The sequence below is a fragment of the Gavia stellata genome, chromosome 9, assembly GCF_030936135.1.
Source record: "Gavia stellata isolate bGavSte3 chromosome 9, bGavSte3.hap2, whole genome shotgun sequence".
Taxonomy (NCBI): domain Eukaryota; kingdom Metazoa; phylum Chordata; class Aves; order Gaviiformes; family Gaviidae; genus Gavia; species Gavia stellata.
In genome coordinates this window covers 5,099,243-5,120,068 of record NC_082602.1, presented here as the reverse complement: position 1 = coordinate 5,120,068, position 20,826 = coordinate 5,099,243, and the positions used below count along the sequence as shown (strand labels likewise).

At 38.3% G+C, this 20,826-nt stretch overlaps 1 protein-coding gene across 3 annotated transcripts; it reads right to left on the bottom strand.

Moving 5' to 3' along the window:
• Positions 1–214: 214 nt before the first annotated feature.
• On the bottom strand, positions 215–20,342 carry SLC25A16 (solute carrier family 25 member 16). Of its 3 annotated transcripts, XM_059821100.1 has the most exons (10): positions 20,295–20,342; positions 17,298–17,301; positions 16,247–16,339; positions 13,860–13,993; positions 12,129–12,192; positions 6,098–6,219; positions 5,492–5,558; positions 4,528–4,690; positions 3,574–3,642; positions 215–1,766 (listed from the first exon to the last, which is right to left on the bottom strand). In XM_059821100.1, exons 1-10 carry the CDS (start codon positions 20,340–20,342, stop codon positions 1,610–1,612), a joined length of 921 nt encoding a protein of 306 aa, XP_059677083.1. In that variant the 3' UTR covers positions 215–1,609. The 3 variants fall into 3 exon arrangements, with proteins under 3 accessions (XP_059677083.1, XP_059677082.1, XP_059677084.1); XM_059821099.1 differs by lacking the exons at positions 17,298–17,301; positions 20,295–20,342 and adding an exon at positions 17,302–17,395; XM_059821101.1 differs by lacking the exons at positions 16,247–16,339; positions 17,298–17,301; positions 20,295–20,342 and adding an exon at positions 17,302–17,312.
• Between the last annotated feature and the right edge of the window lie 484 nt (positions 20,343–20,826).

The following is a 20,826-nucleotide window of genomic DNA, read 5'->3' as shown; positions in this document are numbered from 1 at the left end:
GTTAGTTTTCCTTTAAGTGAAACTAAAGAGGAGATGAAAAAAATCTTATTTGTTGTCTCTTAATTAAGAATGACAATGTTATGCAGATTTACCTACATGGGCAAACATACAGATAATTCCAGAAACATGCGTTCTTTCTGGCTGCAACACATACTTATCACACAAAGACATTAGTTCAAAATTTTTAATAAAATAAATTCAAATACATCTCATTCTCTGTCCATAGCTACATTGTTAAATATCAAAGAAATACATACTTTTAAGAAACTGGAAAAAAAAATTGAGTTGGTATTGAATATAACTCAAAATCCAGTTTGTCAAATTTGTCAAAATTAAGCAAATCGATCTTACCATCCACCACTTAACGTAACCATTACCAATTCTTAAAAGACACTGCTAAAATATTTACAATAAATAAATAACTTACATCACTTAAGTGAATGCTTTACAGTTTCCTGAATCAAGTGAGTAAAATCAAGGGTACCAATGCAAATCATGTACAAACAAGTCTGGAAAATCATTCCCTCTACAAAAGGAACTGTAGGAGGAGGAAAACATGTAATAGTCTATTGCATACCATACTTTAGAAACAGTACAAATACACATCTACAGACTCCCAATACAATCTTCATTTTCTTTTCTTCCGCGAGAGGTTGAATATGGTCCATGTGCCTAAATAAGTAAATGCAGCAGCATGCAGTCTTGTTTGTCACCATGTTTTAAGGTAGGGACAAACCTGTTTATATGAGCTAGTACTGGAAAGTACATAAAATACTCAGCCTTCAATAAACTGAATCGAGAACACTCAGCTCCACAGAAAAGGTACAGAAATGCCTTGTAAGATTAGGCCAATGCTAACTGCCTTAAGGAGATCTTTTCTAGCACTTGTCACTGTAAAAGTTCCCCCTGGTTTTATTTGTGTAGATACAGCATTTTTTAGAATAGAGTGTATGCCAAGAAATGGGTTTCCACATTGCAAGATTTTTAATAACATTAAATACATAGCGTCATTTTTTATTGAAATGGTTGAAGAGGCTTTCGTATATACCAATCTGAAGATACATGCATTGTTTTTGCATACAGAAAACTTGTACAAAAAAAAGAATGAAAAGCTGCTTAAGTTGTGGTCTGCTGAGTTCAGCTTCTACAGAGCTGGCAAGTATTTGAATATGAAAATCATTGCATTTTGTTCAAATCAGTTGATTCAATTTAATTTTTCAAGAAGAACAGATGTCTAACTACTAGCTTAAAAAGCAATATAACCATGTGTGTAATTCCTGGAATGGTGATAAAGCTAAATAACTAACAGCTTGAAACCCGTATAAAATATGGGTGTTATTTTAAAACTGTGTAATTCTTAACATTAATCTAATGATGCCTAGAAGATCAAGTGCAAAAAAAATGTTTATAGCTAACTAATGTTTATTTTGATTTGTCTCCTGGTTTGACTCCAGGAAATTAACAACACTTTGGCAAATAAAAATGTCAGACAGCAGCAGCTCCACAGTAACAGATAGCTTTTTTTTTTTTAAGCTTCAAGTAATTTATTCACCAATATAATTTGAGGACTGATATTATAGTTTTACAGGAAATTCTTCTAAAAAAAAAATTAGTTGAGGTGCAAGAATTGTTTCATAAGTTCGTATGTGGTAAAAGCCACAGCCTGGGAAGGAATACAACGAATATAATTTAGAGATAAACCACGGTATAATCCTCTTCGTATTCCATGTTGTTGATAAACATATTTCAGTGTCTGCACCATTGTACTGGAAAAACAAGAACTCAAATCATTATTGGATATACATTCAATAGTCAAAATCACTTTCTTAAAATACATTTGTTTTACTTGGTTCTTAAGAAATCTGTGGAGAAAAACCCATGGGACTCTATATAGCAAAGCATTATAGCCTTTTTAGGACTCAGAGGACAGTCTGCGCTTCTGCAAGAAATCTGGGCACAAGGGCTGGGAATTGGAAAGAGGACAGTGCAATCCCATCTAAAGAAGTTTCAGTCTGGAAACACCTGCCCTAAAAGACTTATTAAGACATCTTACACCAGAATGGCTATGAATATTCTGTTGCCTATCTGGCAGGAAGGAGTTGATAAGCATCAATTCTTCTTACAAATGTAATACAGAGTAACAGAAACATAATTTGCCCAACGTAGCGCACACTTCTTACATTAAAGACCAGTATTTAGGCTTGTATCCCATTCTTTCTTTGAGCACTCGATCATACTACCCGTCCTTCTAAAGCTCTGCGTATAAAATTTATGTTTAGCTCTGTATTCTACATCTTGTATGTGTGTAGCTTCCTCCACCATGACAAAGACCTAGCATTTTCTCTCAAAAGAGAATGCTAGAATTTATGTTAAGCATATAATATTTGACCTTATTAAAGGCAGAATTTGCTGCGTATATGCAAAGAGAACAATTTTCCTCACATACTTGAAAATTGAAACTGAGCAAATGGACTTTAAATGCAAAACAATGTAAAAATCTGAGGTGCGCGGTATTTCCAAGCTATTAAAGACATTGCTTTTTGCTAACATCTTCCATATGCCTCAAAGCTTCAAGATTTCCCACTTGTTTTATCCTCTCATCCTCCAAAGACATGTATGTTTACTCTCCAAAGCACAGCTCTCTCCAAACAGTCACAACAATATTGTTAAACTGGGAAGCCCAATGCCTGTAAAAGTAGTTCTCACAAATGCAGAAAGTAAAACCCCAAGAACAATTAATACATTTTTATTTTAGAAGTATCTGGAGTGAAAAATAGCCAAGAAAAAAAAAAAACCACACAACATTAAGGCTGCTGAGGAAAACAGAACAGCAACTTTCACAGTAAGCAACATCTAGGTTGTTTATGAAAGGTCACTAAGACAGACTACTGTTAGTAAGATCCAATTCGCTACGCAGGAGGTTCACACTGAATCACACTGGCTTCAGACATATACAATTCCACAAGATTGAAAGTAACCAAGATAAAACTGTCCTGGAATTGAATTTGGTTGAGGCAATTTGAAATTCAGGAAGTTTTTCAAGGTGAGAGCTGATTTTATACTACGATTTTAAGGATATTACGGTATTTCCACTTCTACTGGAGGAACCCCAACTATGTGTGGGGTATGGGACATAACCATAAATGCAAGAAAGGTCAAATAAAACAGTATTATGCAAAATCATCTTATGGAACAGACACTGCACCATTAAAAAATACTTTGAAACATTTCATTGCAGTAGAAGCATACAATCTCTCTCTTAGGGATCCTGCTGATTTTAAAGACAGACATCACAAGTTGGGTTAAAATAAAAAAAAAAAAAATTGTTACTAATACAAACACAGTATTACTAACAAAAGTGCCATTGCGATTTCAGTTATTTATTTTTAACCCCAGAGTGATAATGGCAGCTTTTGTCTGTGTGGAAACATTCATTAAAAGAATGAAGAAATGAACAACATAGTCGTTTGGGGTTTGTTTTGTTTTGTTTTTTTTTAAACTTTAAACCTAAGAATTTAACTTTGCTCAGACATTTAAGAATTCAGTTACTACAGATGAAAAGAAAATACTTACAGGCACTTTTCAGAGTCTGGGAGAACCGCTCCTAACTGCATTCGCCTACGAGTTACATCAAGTGGATATCTATAGAGGAGATATTTGAACAGCAGTTCAACCAGATGTGTGATGACTATATGAATATTGTTTAAAAAAGAATACAAAGAAGTCCATGTGCAACCTCCAAGCTCCCTTTTCAGCGAGTCAGGAATCCGGCTCAGATTCTCAACACAGCTGAAAGTTCTCCAGAAAGGGAGACTTCCCCTACACAACCAAAACCAGCAAATGAGATCTCTTAATATATTCCATTTGGCACGAGTAAGGAAGACACATGAAGATCAGATGAGAGTATAAAACAGTCTGTAAAACGCTGGAGGGAGGAGACACCTGAATCGAAAATAAAATTAACAGTTTAAGGATTAATAGAAAATAACATTTGTAATGCAGTGAAAAACTGATACCATGTAAGTCCATTAAATTAATTTATTTTATGGACAAAATAAAGTATGACAAGGACAGCATGAGAATGGAGAAAGCAGGCAAAGTAATAAAAAAAAATAATGCCAAATACAATTATCTAAGACTTGTTTTTACTTTTTTCTTTTTTTTTTTTTTAATTCTATGGCTTTACAGGTTATGTTGTTTTGAAAATAAATTGGAATAATAAAATTCTGCAAATTATGTTCATGGTCAAAATTTCATAGCTTATCAAACAAGATTCCAATTGATTTTAGGAGATTTGTCTGAATTTGTTTAATTGACTCAGTGCATATATCTTTAAAGACCCTGAAGGTTAAATAGATATTTAGTAAATGAAACAATCGCAAATAACTGAATTCCAGTGTCTGATTAACCTCATTTAAAAACCTTACTAATAACTAGACTTACATAAAATCATATTCTCAGATAAAAGCTTCTTTAGAATGAACAGCTATATAGAAAAAAAAAAACCCAAACAATACCCAAACTTACGATATCGTCTGAGCTATTGCTCCAGCTATGCCACCACACAGCAGATTTACATGTGTTTTCAAAACTAAGACATCAGGATTATCTAATGAAGGCCGTCCAAGCAAGTTAGGTGCTTGAGCAAGTCCAATGCTCTTTAAGGTACCAAAGGTAAAAAATGAAAAACCTAAAAGGAAATTTAATTTTATGTACTTTCATAAAAAAGCAAACTATTTGTCCATCATCATCATAAACACAAAGCTGCAATTACAAAATGAAACTATTTTCCAATTCTTTTAGACTTTTTTCTTAAGCAGGAAGAAGTAGACAAATAATATTTTAAACTTTTACAGCAACTTCTGTCCAAATGAATTAGTGTTTACAATTAACATTAAAAGAATGCTTTAAATAAGCTAGACTGTGGGTTTTAAATTACTGGATTGCTGTTATGAGTAACTGTTAAGATCTTTTTAACTGAAGAACATCTCTCATCTTTTAAATATGAGTGTAGTTTAGCTGGGCAGTTCTGATGTTCGTCCATCCCACGTCACCCACTGCTTTAGCTTGTGTAAGTATTTACATAAAGGTCACCAGGAGATGGAGCCAATACAGAGGCTCTAAGTCTCCATCTATAGAGCCCTCTGCTCTCTCATGGATCTACCTGTTCGAGAGAAATATCCTACGTGCTTTCTTGTGGGAAAACTGGGAAGCAGAAGAGAAAGAACCACTACTTTATCTCTCTCCCTCTCAACTCCAAGTTCCAGAAAAGCTAGGCTTTTCCTATTGAAAATGCTTTAACACACATTGATCAATTCTAGATTAAGACTGAAGAGTTGCAAATGCTTCTACTGGCCTCCCCTCTCCATTCAGTAAAAACCAGAATGCTTGATTTTAACAGAGGCTAATTAACTAGGCGTGCAAATACATTATGTAGATTTAGTAATGCACATAACTGCTGAAGGACTGCCAGGTTCTGTTTTTAACTTACCCGCATATGGCGCCATTCCTACAACAGTTGGCATCAGCCCTCTGTAGAACCCACTAAAACCACCTTCCTTTGAAAGAAAAATATAAGTACATTTGTGGCAAGAAATACAACAAACGTCTTAACAAGTTATACAACTGTTCATACAGATCCACGTGACAGCAATCTGACTAGCAGCATCTAGCACCAAGGAGCTAACATCAAATTCCACTTCTTGTGCCTGAAGAATTGAGGGGACAACTGCCTGGCTCCATAGGAGATAAAGATGTAAAAATGAAGGATAAAAATCTACATCCAACATCATAATCTAGCAGACATTTCTGCATTATACATATCCCTCCTCCCCAAATTTTTTTTGTATCATTACTACTTGTTCTTGAAAAGCAACTTCCCTCCGCTGTTTTTGACCTCCCACTTACATGAGTCTTAGCTACATCTTAGCAGCCTAAGTAGAAGGAAGCATCCAGATAATTTTTTACATTAAAAAATTCAATGTGCACGCAATGAAGTCACAATATTTTCCACCAAGCCACTATTTTCAATGCAGTGCAACATTCTTTAAAGATCATATTTTGCTTTGACAGGACTGAAGATTAAAAGAAAAAATACCTTTGTGTAAATCATCTTGAATGCATGGATAATTCCCATGTACTTGTGTTCCCCTTTTACTTGGAACGCCAGACGAACTCTAACCATATCAAGAGGGTAAGTACAAATCACTGCTGTAATACCTTTATTAAAAACAAAAACAAAACAAGCAAACAAAACTCACCTACACCTTATCTGATTCTAGGATTATTTTGAAAAATCAGATTTTCCTTTTGTGGCAGTGAATATAATAGCATATACAAATTATTTTGTTAAAGAAACACTTAAAGTCACTTACAATCAGCAGACAGGAACAACTAACTTCAGCAACACACGAAGGATTTATGTTTATACTCGGTGTTCACTGAAGCTGCACACCTAGGCCTTGATTTTCCACAGATTTATGGGCCTAACTGCATTCACATGAGCAATCTTATTTAAATCCATGGCTCATAAGCATCAGGCTAGTCAAGTACATCAGCTTTACTGGATTGCAACCATGAAACTAATCCTAGCATATCTTTTTTAAAAAAAGGTCAAACCACCAAACGTAGATGTTTAATTTCAAAAAGGTTGTGTCAGGATTTGATGTGATTACTGGATATAGATACATTTATCTATCTACTGCATCTGAAAATATTAAATATATTCCAATGACATTTAAAATGAAGTCAGGATCGTACTGATGAAGAGTACTTCACTGCATTGCATTACTGCATTTTAATAGTTCATGTTACACCAGCACTTCTGTTTTAAAACTCTGACCAAAAAAGCTATTTCTAGACTTAAGATGCCAAAAAAACCCTAATCTTAGGATTCATCCAGTTATAAACTGCTTCAAAACTGATTAGATGCTGACCAACTTGTAATTTTGGAAACAGAACTCCAGTACAGAGAACAACTCCTCTAACAGTTACCTGAATAACAAATTCTTTCCTACTGCTAGTTTTTGAGGTAAACCACTCAATTACTGACAAATGATTAGGAGGGAATAGTTAAAACTGTTTACTAAAAACAGAGGTCATTTTCTGGTGGTATACCACCATCAATAAAAAAAAATACTGGGAAAAGGAGGGAAAAAAGCAAAAACCTTCATGATTGATGTTGTTTGCTAGCAGCCACTCTGATTTAGCTGAACATCACCCTTAAAAATTGGTCCTACAGAAGATAAGCACATTTATGCTGGCAGGAAATTGTCACTTCCTCTAAGTTTTAATAGTTTCTTAATGATATCTCCTTTTGTAGGTGTATCATTTCCCCTCCTTTCCACAAGGTCAAGAGAAAATCACAATAGTAAGGGCAAAAACACTCACAGAATAATAACAAAACCCAAACACAACACAACTCCAGCACACAAACTCTTCATACCTTTTATGTCTGGAGAGAAAAAAAAAGCAACTTAGTAAGCTGAATGATCTGACAGAAGATAGCAGGATTAGATGGGGAGAAAAAAAATGAACACAGTAAGTGAGCTATCCAAAAAGCTGACACTGGTCAACTGTCAATTGAGAGTAAAGTTTGTGGCCTTCTGGAGTATCCTACCAGTAATTTATTTTAGAAGACAAAAACATCTCTTTCAGAGCTTTTGGACTATTCCTCTGAACAAAAAGCAGACATCTGCAGTTGATTTCTGATGTTGTCTCACCCATAGGGTTCCAAAGTTGGAAACTGCAAAACAGCAAAGCAACTTTAGGACTGTTTCCACTGACCTACATTATTAAATGCAATCCCTGACTACAGCCTTTTCCTAACGGATTGCCTGAGATGTCCAGAAATATTGTAAAATGGATGAATTCAAGCAGTTTAAAAAAACATAAAATAGAAAAAAAGAGGAAAAAAAAGCTTTTACAGAGCTTAAGAGTTCACGGGAAAGTCATCCCACTTCAGAACACAGACAACTTTACCCCCCTTCTCTTTCCAGTCATGCACTGATCTGTATCCAGGAATATTCTCTGAACAAAGACAAGCAAACAGACCAACCAAGAGCTTGGTGAATGCACTAACTAGTGAACACAGTGCAAAAATAGTACACCTGAAAAAAAAACTGATGGAACTGAAAGAAGCCATATGTAGGATTTTTTTTTTTTTTTACTTTTTCCTGAACCTCTAGCCATGAATTCTGAAAAAAAAAAAATGGGATTTCTAACATCAGCAACAAAATACACTTTCTTGAAGCAACTGGGAGAGGCATGTTACTGCTTACTGTTCATATAAACAAAATGTATGTACAAGGGATCAAGATTTCCTTTGGGGCTCAGAAGAGACATTATCCTTTCTGGGAAGAATGGCAGCCAGCTTTGGGATACAAAATCACTGTGGTGAAGTCTACAAAATTACTAATCTCATCGCTACTCCCTAAATATTATGAGTTATCAGAAGTCAGACCACAGCATCTTAAGCTTGATACCCTGTCTTGAAACAAAGTCTACCCCAAGTAATGAGAGCCAAGCCAAAAATCTTTCCCATGGTTGGTTAAACACGACAGAATTGGAAGTATCTCAACAGTTAAGAGATACACACTGCAATTCCCAGTGTCTGATCTGAAATAATCATAATAGGGCAATGTAGCTCCTCCCTCCTTTAAGGAACCACTTTTCAAAAACAGCAGACTTTTTCATTGCAAATGCTGACTCCAAAGTCAAGGAAGTCAGGGAAAGACCATTCTTCACTTACCATATTGTCCTCAAGCACCTTTGACCACTCTTGGGTACAAGATACTGGATTACACAGACCTTTACTGAGACTTAGCGTCAATGAAGCACAACAGGCATTAGACTGTCCTTGATTTGCTTCCCAGGTTTTGGTAGTTAACAATGAGATTAACTGTACAGGGATTTATCTTTGTCTCCCAATTTCCCTACTATGCCTCCATTCTTAGTAATTTTTTTTCTTTGAAAATAAAAAAAACAACTGGAGCAAGAAAAAAAACAAGTGAAACACACTTACAAAGATCAGGTACTACAAACATACCTGATATGCAAGTTTTTATGATTTTTGTATCATGGTCTTTGTACTTTATCAATAACTACATAGATCAAATTAAGTACTACCACATGATTCAGAGGTATACAGTTCAAAAACCGATAAGCACAAGTCACAGCCTTGAACTGCAGAAGATATGCTCCTTAAGTAGTATAAAGATTAATTTATCAAAGAGGCATCTTCTGAACAAAACAAAGCTTCAGGAACTATACATGCAGAGAAGCAGCTGATGACAAACAATATTTATCGGACAGGTTGAAGAACTGCCTGATTTGCAAGTCCTAATATTTCTAGACCTCCAGTATATAATTCTGTTTCTTTCCCAATTGCACCTGAAGAAATAAACAGCACAGATTCTTTTAAAATGTTGACTCAAATAGGTAACTGTTAATTACATACTATCTAAAATTGAGACAGTCAATATCGCCCTAGATCAGTACTATTTTCCAATGCCTTTTAGTAAAAGTAAAAAGATAAAAACAAAAACATGTTTTCTGTATTAGTTTCATGGAACTTGAGTTTATTCTAGATAACATCAAGTCTTTTTTGGCCTTTTTTATTTTTAAGGTAATCAAGTGCAGGGGAGGAAATACACATTTCTGTGGTTTAATTCTGATTTTTCAATTAGAAAACTAAAAAAAAAAAAAATTGGATTTGCAAAATCATCCTGTGATACAGGTGTTATTTGATCATTTCCTAAACCCCACTAACCTCTATGATTTCTCTATCTTCTCCCCAGCTCTGTCTTCCCTTAGAAGAAGTTATACACTATTTATCTGTTAATGAGGTGTTACTGCTGAAATTTGAATCACACAAGACTCAGGAAATTCAGAGTTAAAGTTTCCACAGTAACTTTAACTTGGCCTCCTTAAATACGTGCATTACAATAGGTTTTTCTTTTCTCTCACTCCACTACCCCCATCCTCATTGCCTTGTTTTTCTCTGTGGATATGCTTTTGATCCTGTTTATCAGTTACAGAAGATACTCAAACTTTTCCCACCACTCTGAAGCTGATTCAGGTCTGTCGACTGCAAGTAATGTTGGAAACACTGACATAAGCAAGATTTAAGTATCCGTAGAGTACACAGAAGCGAAAGCAGACAGCTGTGTGGCTAGATAGTGTAGAGGGGACAAAAAGGAAAGGGAAACAAGGGTTATCCATTTTCAAATGCATAATATTGGATTCCAGGAAACTGTGAAGACTCCTCTCCACCAACATTGGGGTGCATGCAGCACACCGTCTCCTTCAGTAATTTAAACTTGGAAGTACCAAAATAATATCCCTTATTGGAGCCAGCAAGAGACTAAGCCACAGGAGTTAAAGCAAGAAATATTACCAATTGCTTGTAAAAGTCTCTTCTTATTTTGTATGCAAATCTAGAGACCTTCTGTATCAGATTTCAAACTCTATGCTCTTCTTAGCGCCTCCTTCCTCTCTACATCTTCTTGGCATACTCAATATAAACCCTCCCCTCTTATTTATCTAACGAATATCCCAAAAAGCAGTTAACACCACCTAGTAAACAAATAGTAAGACACTCACATGTTATACTATTACTATACCTGACTGCTGTATTCATTTCACTGCACACTTAAGTCTAGCTCATCTGTTCAGTTTTGGGGTTCTCAATACCAGACTACCGAGTATATTGTACTTAAATGCACCATGCAAAGCATTTCATTTGATCATGGTTTCCAGATGGTACTGTATATTAAGTTTATTTCTGTTACTCTAACCACACAAAACAGATTTAACCAGTAAGGTGCTTAAAATGATGTCAAGATGCTATTAATTTATCTACGCAAAGAATTCCAGCATGTCCAACACAGACAGAGTTAAGCTGATTATTCAGTGTTTTCACAGCACCTCACAAGTCAGGTTCCAGGTCTCTGACAAGGGTCCTGAAAAAGCTAATAATAAGTTTTTTGGGAGAGGAAAAAAAAAAAACCAACACAAACCGAAGTGTTCTTTAGTACAGTTAAAGCTGGGAGGAAAGAAAGAAAAAAGGCAAAAAAAAAAAACCAACACAAACCAAAGTGTTCTTTAGTACAGTTAAAGCTGGGAGGAAAGAAAGAAAAAAGGCAAAAAAAAAAAACCAACTATATATTTTTTCCACTTCTTTCAGACAGAAAGCCAGCCAAGTTCTGGAACATATCTTGCCAAATGGGTTTTGCTAGTTTTTAGGATCTTTGAATTGTTTCATTTCATTCTTTCCTTTTCCTCTGATGGCATGCAAAGCCAAAATAGTTTCATGAGGTCTTCCTAGTTTAACTAAAGGGAGTATTAGCAAACCCCAGTATTTTTATTCCAAAAGCAGCTAAATAGTAATACTTATGTCATAACTATTTGACTGTCCCTAGACACTTTTAAGTCTGTTTTACAAAGTAAAAGCACATGAAGAACCACCTTGATTAAAAAGCAGTCCACTATTACTTACCTTTCCCTGTTTTTTCTTAGCTACTTTTGGCTCAATGACTAGCAAGAGGAAAATAGAAATGTATAATCATACTATATACTGGCAGTTTACAAATGGGTTTTTCTACTGCTATTGCACTAATTGATAAATGATGTTTTTTAACATTCACACATACAATCTACAAAGTATCACGACAATTCTGCGTTGAATGTTGAAAAGTATAGATATTTCTGGCAAATCCAAAAGAATCCACACATTTAAGGAGCTGCCCTTCTCTCTATTTCTCTGGGCTTACATTCAACCTAGTAGCAATGGCAGACAGGCTGTGAGCCAATTCTACTAAAACCTGCATCTTTATACTTCATCTTGATGACACCGGATTTTTCATTTTTAAAAGCCCTAATAAACACTATAAAGACTGTGCTTTACAACATAGCACAGAATTCAATGCTTGAACAAATACATTTTAAAGAATACTCTTAGACAAACAGTTTTCAATTAGGCAACTATTTGTTACATTAACCATTTACTAGTATTTTTGCCTAATACAAATTTGCAACAGTTTGACCTGAAAACACATCAAATCATCCTCTAAACAAATATTAACTTTTCAGCAAAAGGGATGTCTAAAATCCAAGTACAAAAACTATACCTGCCATGGATCCAGCCATTAATCGATGCACATGCCCTGAAATCCCAAGTTGCTTCTTTATTACCTACAAAATACGGAACATTTACAATAGTCGTATATCAGAAAATATAGGGAAGTACATCACACAGTTTATGGGCACATTAATGCAAACACTGTAGCTGTTTCCAAGAAGTTTACAACACTACAAATTCAAACCAGAGCACTTAATTACTGTTAAAAGAATTTTCTGAACATTGCTGCTGTTACCAATTTCTTATTAAAAACATGAAGGTGCTAAAATTCTACTAACATGGCAGAACGATTAGTTGAAACTATTTGTACTGTTTACTTCAGAAACTAGATTAATTGTTTATTTAGTTATCTTTAACGTGTGTCAAACAAGGCAAACTTGTTGCACGATAGAGAGCAAAGGACACTGAGCAAAGTTGAAAAGTGACACATTTGAGAAGAGTAAATTTTTCTCCCGTGCACAGCATGTGAAACGTACTCCTATAAAGATATGTTTAAGACTTTGTTTAACTGGATTTAAAAAAAAAAAAGAGGAGAGAGAAATCGGACAAGCATGTGAGAGCAAGAACTTCTTAAGTTACATTATGTCTTAGAAGGAAGTTAGAAACTAAGTTTCCAGGCTTTTATCAAGTAACTAAGACTATTTAAGAAGCAGTTTCTGCTATAAAGAAGATAATTTCATATCTTCCTTCTTTAAGAATTTTTTTTCCCCTTTTACACGTTCCTGCAAAACATCTTGAATGTTTGTTGCCAATTAATAGTTTAAAAAAAGTGCTATGGTGCTAAATGGTTTCTTGAAATTCACAGATTCATAAATCATTTCATTATAAAGCATTGCATGCACTCATTTATTCAACACAACACAAAACAAGCACAGATCAACAGCATTTATGATTATACCACAAAAAAGAACATATGAAACTCATTACAGTTACTTCTTTGTATCAGCCTTCTGAAATTTGCACTTTTGGGAAGGGAATCACAATTTCAATCTCGCCGTCTTCAATTTAGTTCATCGGGTACTATATCTGACCTTTCGAACACGAAATTCCTCATCACTTACAGTAAAATTGTATTTTTCACCACATACAAGCCATGTTTAAGAACACGTTCATGCTAAGACCTGACCGCCAAAAGATGTTGCAGGGATTTATTATGTATTTATTGTGAAAGAGTAAATGCATGAGAGCAGAAAGGAATCCAGAAATCCTGCACAACCCGAAATGAGCATTTTTCTCTTCCAGGTCATTTTTAGGACACAGAGCCTGATATAGTAATTTGTCAGGTCAAATATAACAGTCATACCCAGACAGACTTTTAAGTTCAAGTTATTCCATCCATCAAGTACTAAGAATCCCAACAAAACATAATACAGAAGTTCCATTTTACATTTTGTTCCTACATTATTCACAAAGGGCTACCTTATAGCAATACAAATAGCAGCAGACTTTAGATTACTTTTTTCTTTCGTTAAAAAAAAGTATTACTCTGAACAATACAAAGGTACAAAAATCGGTGGGAATTTTTTTCCTTAAGCAACACTGCAAACACTATTGCCCTGACATTTTTAATGGGTAGATTCAGATAAAATTAAGCAATTAGAAAAGACATGCAGCTAATTAATAAGACACAAAAGTTTCAGTGTTAGTTTCGATCACTTCAAGAATCTGTATTCATTGTAGGCAGAAAAAAAGAAAAGGTAAACAAAATAAATTCAACTACCTTTTTATATTGGTCAAATGCCATAAACTGAATTGCGCCATATGGAAAGATTCTAATCATCATTGCCCCGTTTCCTTTATACAGCCCAAGGTAACCTTCCTTTTTGGGGACAGCGCACAGTGTAGAAAACACTCCTGCCAGCAATACAAAAAGAGGTATTTAACAATTACACTGGGGGGGAGGAAAAAAAAATATTAAGCAAATATTACTGACAATAAGAAAGTATGCATAGAACTAAGGCTGGATCATGTTGCTCATGTAATTATGGAGAGTGGAAAATCCACTTTCAACGCCCAAACATTGCCAGAAGGCGGAGGTTTAAGGTTAAGTTTCATCAGCTTTCTCACCTCCCAGACTCAGTGAACCTCCTGAGTTCATGCATTTCAGGCCCCATGACTTGCCTGGGCTGCAAGCAATCCTATTGCAGATGGCACTATCCACCCACAGAAGCTGATACTAGCAACAGAAGGAAGGAAACACGTTGTCTTGCAATTCAGGCAATTCAAAATAAATAAATAAATACTTAAAAATCTAAAACCATGGGAAAACAATCCAATATTGCTACATGCTAAATTACAGGTTAAAGGCCATCACTGAGGAAATGAAGTAAACAAGTTTAAGACTCTCATTACTTAAACATCTCATACTTCCTGTCCCAGAGTTGTTGTAACAAGAAACAATCCTATTCCCTTTTAATAGGTGGGAAGTAATGCAAGATCACACAAAGTCTGGGCAAAACCTACTGTTTTATTATAAACATATTATTAGTTATGCACAATTGCTATCAAATTGACTTTTAAATTAGTTTTTTTGTAAAGGAATGAACTGTAACAGTTAAACAATTTTCATTCATATGCAACTACTTAATAACATAAGAGCTGAACATGAAAAAGGCTTACACAGTTACCTTACTTTCAGGCAGAAAAAAAGAGTAGTTGACAAACTTTTGTTTGAAGTTTAAACAAAACAAGTATTTATTAATTTCTGGGCTTCTAAGAATACAATATTAAATGTATTTTTAAGACATCACGCTTCTTACATGCCTCTGAAAATACTTATGATTAGAATTTCTCTCTACCCTGCAACGGTGAGTTACCATTCTCGTTTCTTAAAGCACATGCTCCGAGATCCATGTGGCACAAACTCCACAGAGCAAGGGCAGTAAAAACATGTAGTGAGGACTTTGATGAACTAATCCATCATGTCTCTACACTTACAGGTATCTCATCCACATAATTTTCTTTTTTGCCTACACATAACAAGGACATGCATTCAAGTCAGCCACATTTCAAATAATCAGCATCATATACAACACCCTAAATAGGGAAGAATATAAGATTTTTACTTGCCAATTCTGGCACAGTACAAAGCAAACAGAAAATAAGGATTTAAAATATCAGTCAAACCAATTAGTTCAGCGTTCAATTCTTAGACTGCAGATTTGGGTTCATACTTATGTGACTCTGCTACCAAAACGCCACATGACATGCGTTTCCCTTTTTGGTACAGTGAAGTGAATATATAGCCCTTGAACTTTGTTTCAAGATTTATTTCTCCAGCCTTTAAAAAAAAAACAAATTATCTCTAGTATCTGAGTTAAAAATTCCAAGGTTTCATTACATGCAAACTTAACCAACTCAAAATTATTTTTTTTTCTTGACAACTGTAACACACTTACATTTCCGAACAGAAGTTATGACATATTTCAAGAACATATGACATAAAATACCTCAAATACTATGCACAAGAGGGCACTGTTACAGCCCCAACAAGAATGGTTCTGAACATGCTGACAACCGTGAGTTTATTCTCTCAGCATGATGCAACACAGACGCCAAATACAGATCACCCGCACCTTACGCCAAGCACAAATCCACTTCTGTCTTCAATTCGTATCAACCATGCTGCTGTCCGTGAGCGTAAGCGCACGTGAGTCTGGCAGGATTCAGTGCTCACCGTCTTGTAATCACCAGCCCTCGTGCGGGCAACCGAGCTCTGAAAAGCACGGAGGATTCCTACAGCTCCTGGAAACTGGCAACCACTGTAGCAGACTGCAGCAGTTACCAGCGGTGACAGTTTTTACGTAAATCCTCCAAGCTTTGAACCTGTGACTACCAATCTCCTGCTGGCTTCAGCATGAGGAAGATGAAGCCCAGCTCCTACACGCCTTATTGAGGATTATTCTGACATCTCCATCGCTAACGCAGCAACCAATACCGCAACTTACTTGCACGGGGCTTTATTTTTCTTTTTAAACACTAGCAAAATGTGGCACAGAGACTGACAACCTTCTGTCTGGTTAGCCACATCGCTGAACAAATCGACATACCCAAACCATACACATTGCATTTAAAACCAAAAATTTTGACACGCAGCAGCCATCTTACCTAGATGTTTGTAATGGTGGTTATGAGCTTGCAGCAAAATCTTTACTCGATCCAGGGGTGCAGTAGTTGTTTTGGCACAACATCCTGCAACACCTTTCCAAGAAGGGAAAAAGAAAAGTGATGGGATGCAAAAGTTCTTTACGTCAGCAGATAAATAAGGGATTTTGCTCATGTACTTTCAAATTGACTAGGTGAGGAGAAAGTTAGGACCTCGAAAAAGCCCCAGTGACGAGTAAACAGTCTCTATTAGAAGTATGTGACAAAACCCTTAAAGCCTTAATGCAATGTATAAGCTACTTTTCCCGATTTCAGAAACCCCTGCCACCGCCTCTCAGCTGCTGAAGTCACAGCAGCAGCTTTCCGAGAAAGTTACTCTGGAGTTTTTCGAGTTTTCCACCCCGCTTCCTCCTTCCCTCCCGCGGAAAACAGCCACAGCCGCTGGCCCAGAGGAGCGGGCTACGTGCCCGCCGTGTGCCCTGCGCTGCTTCACAGCGAGATCCAACAGCCAGGGCAGCCTGGCGTGACAACTCTAAACAAACAGAGCGTCTCCCTACCCCCTGCAAACCCGACAGCTGGGGCAACACCCCCCAGGGACAATAACTAGCCTTGTTCGCTAAGAGGTTACTAACGCGGGGCGGTGTTTGCTAGGCTGCCCCCCCTTCACACCACCTTCATCTTCACAACAGCAGCCGCAACAACTTCGGGATAGGGATTACCCGCCCGCCCCGAGGACCCGAACGAGGGTTTGGGCGCTTTGGATTAGCGACTACGCGGGGCTCTCCGCTGGTTCCGACAGACGCGCGAGTCTCTTGCGCCTACCGACCCACCGGCCCTAGCACGCCAGGGGAGGGGAAGGCAAGCGGAGCCCCTGCTTCCCCAGGCGACACCCTCCGCAGCAGCTTTGCCGGGGATACTGACACGGAAGTCACCTCCGCCGCGCCGCCCCCGGACACGGGCTGTCCCGGCTCGGCTCCCCCGGCGAAGCCCGGCCTCCCGCCCCTGGCAAACCGCGGAGACCGGCCGCCGGCGGGCAGCGGCCCGCCCGGGGCACCCACCTCCGGCGATGAAGGAGCGCAGCCAGTAGAAGTCGCGGCGCGCCGCGCCCGGGGGCAGCGCGGCGCCGGGCCCCGCCGCCGCCGGGGAAGCCATGGGGCAGGGCTGGGCGCGGGACGCGGGCGGCGGCGGCGGCTCCCTCAGGCGGCGAGCGGGCGGCGCGGGCAGCGCATGGTGCCGCGCGGCGCCCCCGCCGCGGCGCAGGGGCGGAGCTCGGGGCGGCCCTCGCCGTCACTGCGCTCCCGGCCGCGCCGAGCCATGGCCGGGGCCGCCGGGCCGCGCCGCGGCGCCTGCCGATCGCGTCAGAGGCGGCGGTTGCGGGGCGGCCCGCCCCTCCGCCGCCTCCCCGCGGGCGGCGGCCGCCTGAGGAGGCCGCGGATTGCGCGGGTAAGGCCCGAGTTAGCCCGCCCGGAGCCGCCCCAGGGGCCGGTTCTCAGCGTTGACTTGGTGCAGAGCAGACCGGCCCGTGGGGAGAGGATGGCTGAGCCCTCAGCTGGCGGTGTGAATTGTTAGTACCCCGGGACGGCCCGCTGCTGCCTAGAAATGGTCACCGGTGCCCTCGTCCAGCAAATAGGTGTTTTTAGACCTGCAGGTGCATGCGAACAAAACCTAAATAGCTTTAATTAGGCTATACAATAAAGTATATCGGGTTTTTTAAGCGTTTAAATAGTTACTTAAACTTCTTTTGTCTACAGTTTAATATCTGGCAAAAAACACTCTGGTTTTTTATACCTATTCAAGTCTCAAAACGCATCAGAAAGGGAAGTAGGTATTACCAAAAAAAAAGTTGAGCTTTTATAGAATCAGGAAGGTCAAACCCAGTACCACCTCTTCAGCTGTCAACTTTTTTTTTTTTCCCCAATTTTCTAGGTTTTCTGCAATGTCTCGGTTGAATACAGCGTGCAGGGCTTCCCAGGAGGCATTTGGTTAAACTTGTGTCCTCAACTCTTGGAAAACACCCTACACATTCTCTGAATGCTGCTGCATTGTATAAGGAAGGACAGCACACCTGATGCCAGACACCGGCAAGAAAGTTAATGCTGTCAGCTTTTCTCTCAGTTTTCTGCAATTAGTCATACATTTCTCACACCATTATTGCCCCATACACCTTGACCTGAGTTTCAAGTATTTCATATACCAAAATCTGTTTTAAAAAGTCAGTCTTTTAACACAAAGAGCCAAACTGATGTCATTGCTTGCACAAGTAAAATTAATCCATTTCCAAACAGATTTGCTGGAACATTTTTTCTTCCTGCTTGTGTCAAACTGCCTTCAAGAGAAATTACTCTTTTTTTCCTTTAATAGGTTACATTCCTTAAAATTAAGTTTGCTTCAGCATCAGGAGAACTTTATTTTGCTGTTTGATCACTATGTCATCTATATATTCGGGAAATGGCTGTTACAATATGTGTTTCTTCCAGTAATAAAAAAATACATAGCAAAGGTAGACATATTTCTTCCAGAAAATATGGAAGAAGTCCTTTATAGCAGAAAACTCTCAAGCCTTTTTACACTTTTAATATACCTGGGAAATTCCTAATTTTTGTTGAAGTCACTCTGACATTTAAGTCTCTAATGGAAAATCAGCCGCTCTGTGAGTTATTGAAGCAAGCTTTATAGTCTCTGTTGATGTGGTTTTCCCCAGCCGATTTGTATTCTTTTGGGATTCTGTTCAGGAAAAGCCTGCCCACCACCACAGCAATCATACTGCTTTAACGGCTCCAACTGTAGAAACTTAATTTATTTACTGATTTCACACAGAAGAGTGTTGCAACTATACTAACAGCTGAAAGTAATCTAGTTTCTAGAGTTTCACCAGTGAATAGAAAAATCAGTTAACTGCATAAATGGGCTGTTGCTTCTTTTGGATACAGGCAAGATATTTCAGGAAGGTACTTTGTCAACCCTTGTAATTTAGGGAAGTGTGCACCATGAGTGCATACTGTTCAGGAAAGCAATAAGAAACTTGCATTGCAAAATTAAACAGAACATCTCTTAGAGATATACTAACACACAAAGGAATTCAGTAATGAGCTTTAGGTGTGTTGCTTTTTTTTTTTTTTAATACTTGCTGGTATAAAATGCTCTGAAGTTCTGTTTTTACTAGCTTCTGTAGTAGTTCATTATTTGCATCTTCAAATCTTAACATTTTCACTGCTGTCACTTCATCTTTTTACCTTGAAGTGTTCATGCCCTTTACAGAATTTCTCTGGTGACTTCTCTTCTATGACCCGTCCTTAAAATTCATCAGCATTTTTAACGTCACTCAGGTTACACTCATGCCTGACACTATGTCATCTTTCCCTGGCAGATCGATGATAAAACAGGGGAAGACATTGAAGTCATGATACGCAAGAGCAGAGCTGCTAACTTGAAGAAAAATTCAAGCAGGTAGGTAGTTTTATCAATAGCTGTAATTTGTCTCTGAATTTTTTGTTGTTGAGGATGCTTGGTTTTTTAAAGATGTTTCAAACATTTATCAATTTAAATAAATTATCAAGGCTAAAGTTAAGTAAGCTATTCTCATGGCAGTTGTTGCTGAAAAGATTATTTTCAGTGCTCTTAAAATATTGATGTACATCCAGCTCTGTTGTGAAACAGTTGTACAAATTATCCTCAAGTGTCATTCCTCTGGGCTCCAGGGATCAGAAAGATTTTTCCACTTTATACTTACTTCTGATCTTTACTAGTTAGTGATATGAAGTAACATTTAACTAGTTGTCTGTTCGTTTGCCCCAAACCACATCCAAAAGTACAGAGCTTTTCCCACATGAGACTCAGAAATTTGAGGATTTTTTTGTCCTTTTTCTGCAACAGGCATTATGGCTTGCAGGTTGGAAATACCTGAACAAATCTCAGTTCCTTGCCAGTGTGGCATCTTGAGCTCTCTCTATCTCTGTCAGCAAGAAGACAGGACAGTGCTGCTTCCTGAGGTGATAAGAGGTAGGAGCTAAGAGTGACTACAGCATGGGTAGTATCCTCACCAACGGGGCACAGTCCTGCAGCAGGGCAGGTAGAGCTGGGCATTGGGAACAGGCTCCATCAACAGTCACTGCAAGGGCACAAAGCAGGTCCAGGGTCTATCCAGAGAAGCAAATCAGGAACAGTAGAACATAAGGCCCTAAAACAAGACTGAAGGTAAGTCTGAGATTGATCTAGTAGCCAGGTCCAGACAAGAAACAAGGCCAAAGCCAGGACTCAAAACAAGAACACCTATAACATAGCTTAGATAAGAAGTGATTGCCTGTCCAGGCCTGAGCTTAAATGAAGCTCCTGGGCCCGTGGACCAGGTGTGTGGGTGGAGGCCCCAGCTGAGGCTGGTCAGGGCCGTTAATGTCTGTTGGCACCCTCAGGACCCTGACAGTCCCTACCGGTAGCGTGTCAGTGAGGCCCTTAAGGAACAGAAATATTTGACTCTCTGAAGTCACTGAGTCTGCAAATAGAGTGGTGCCAAATTTCTCTAGCGAAGCAGACCTTTTCCTTTCTTTCAGGTGCAGGGAACAGGTGTGTACTTCATGCCCCCCGGC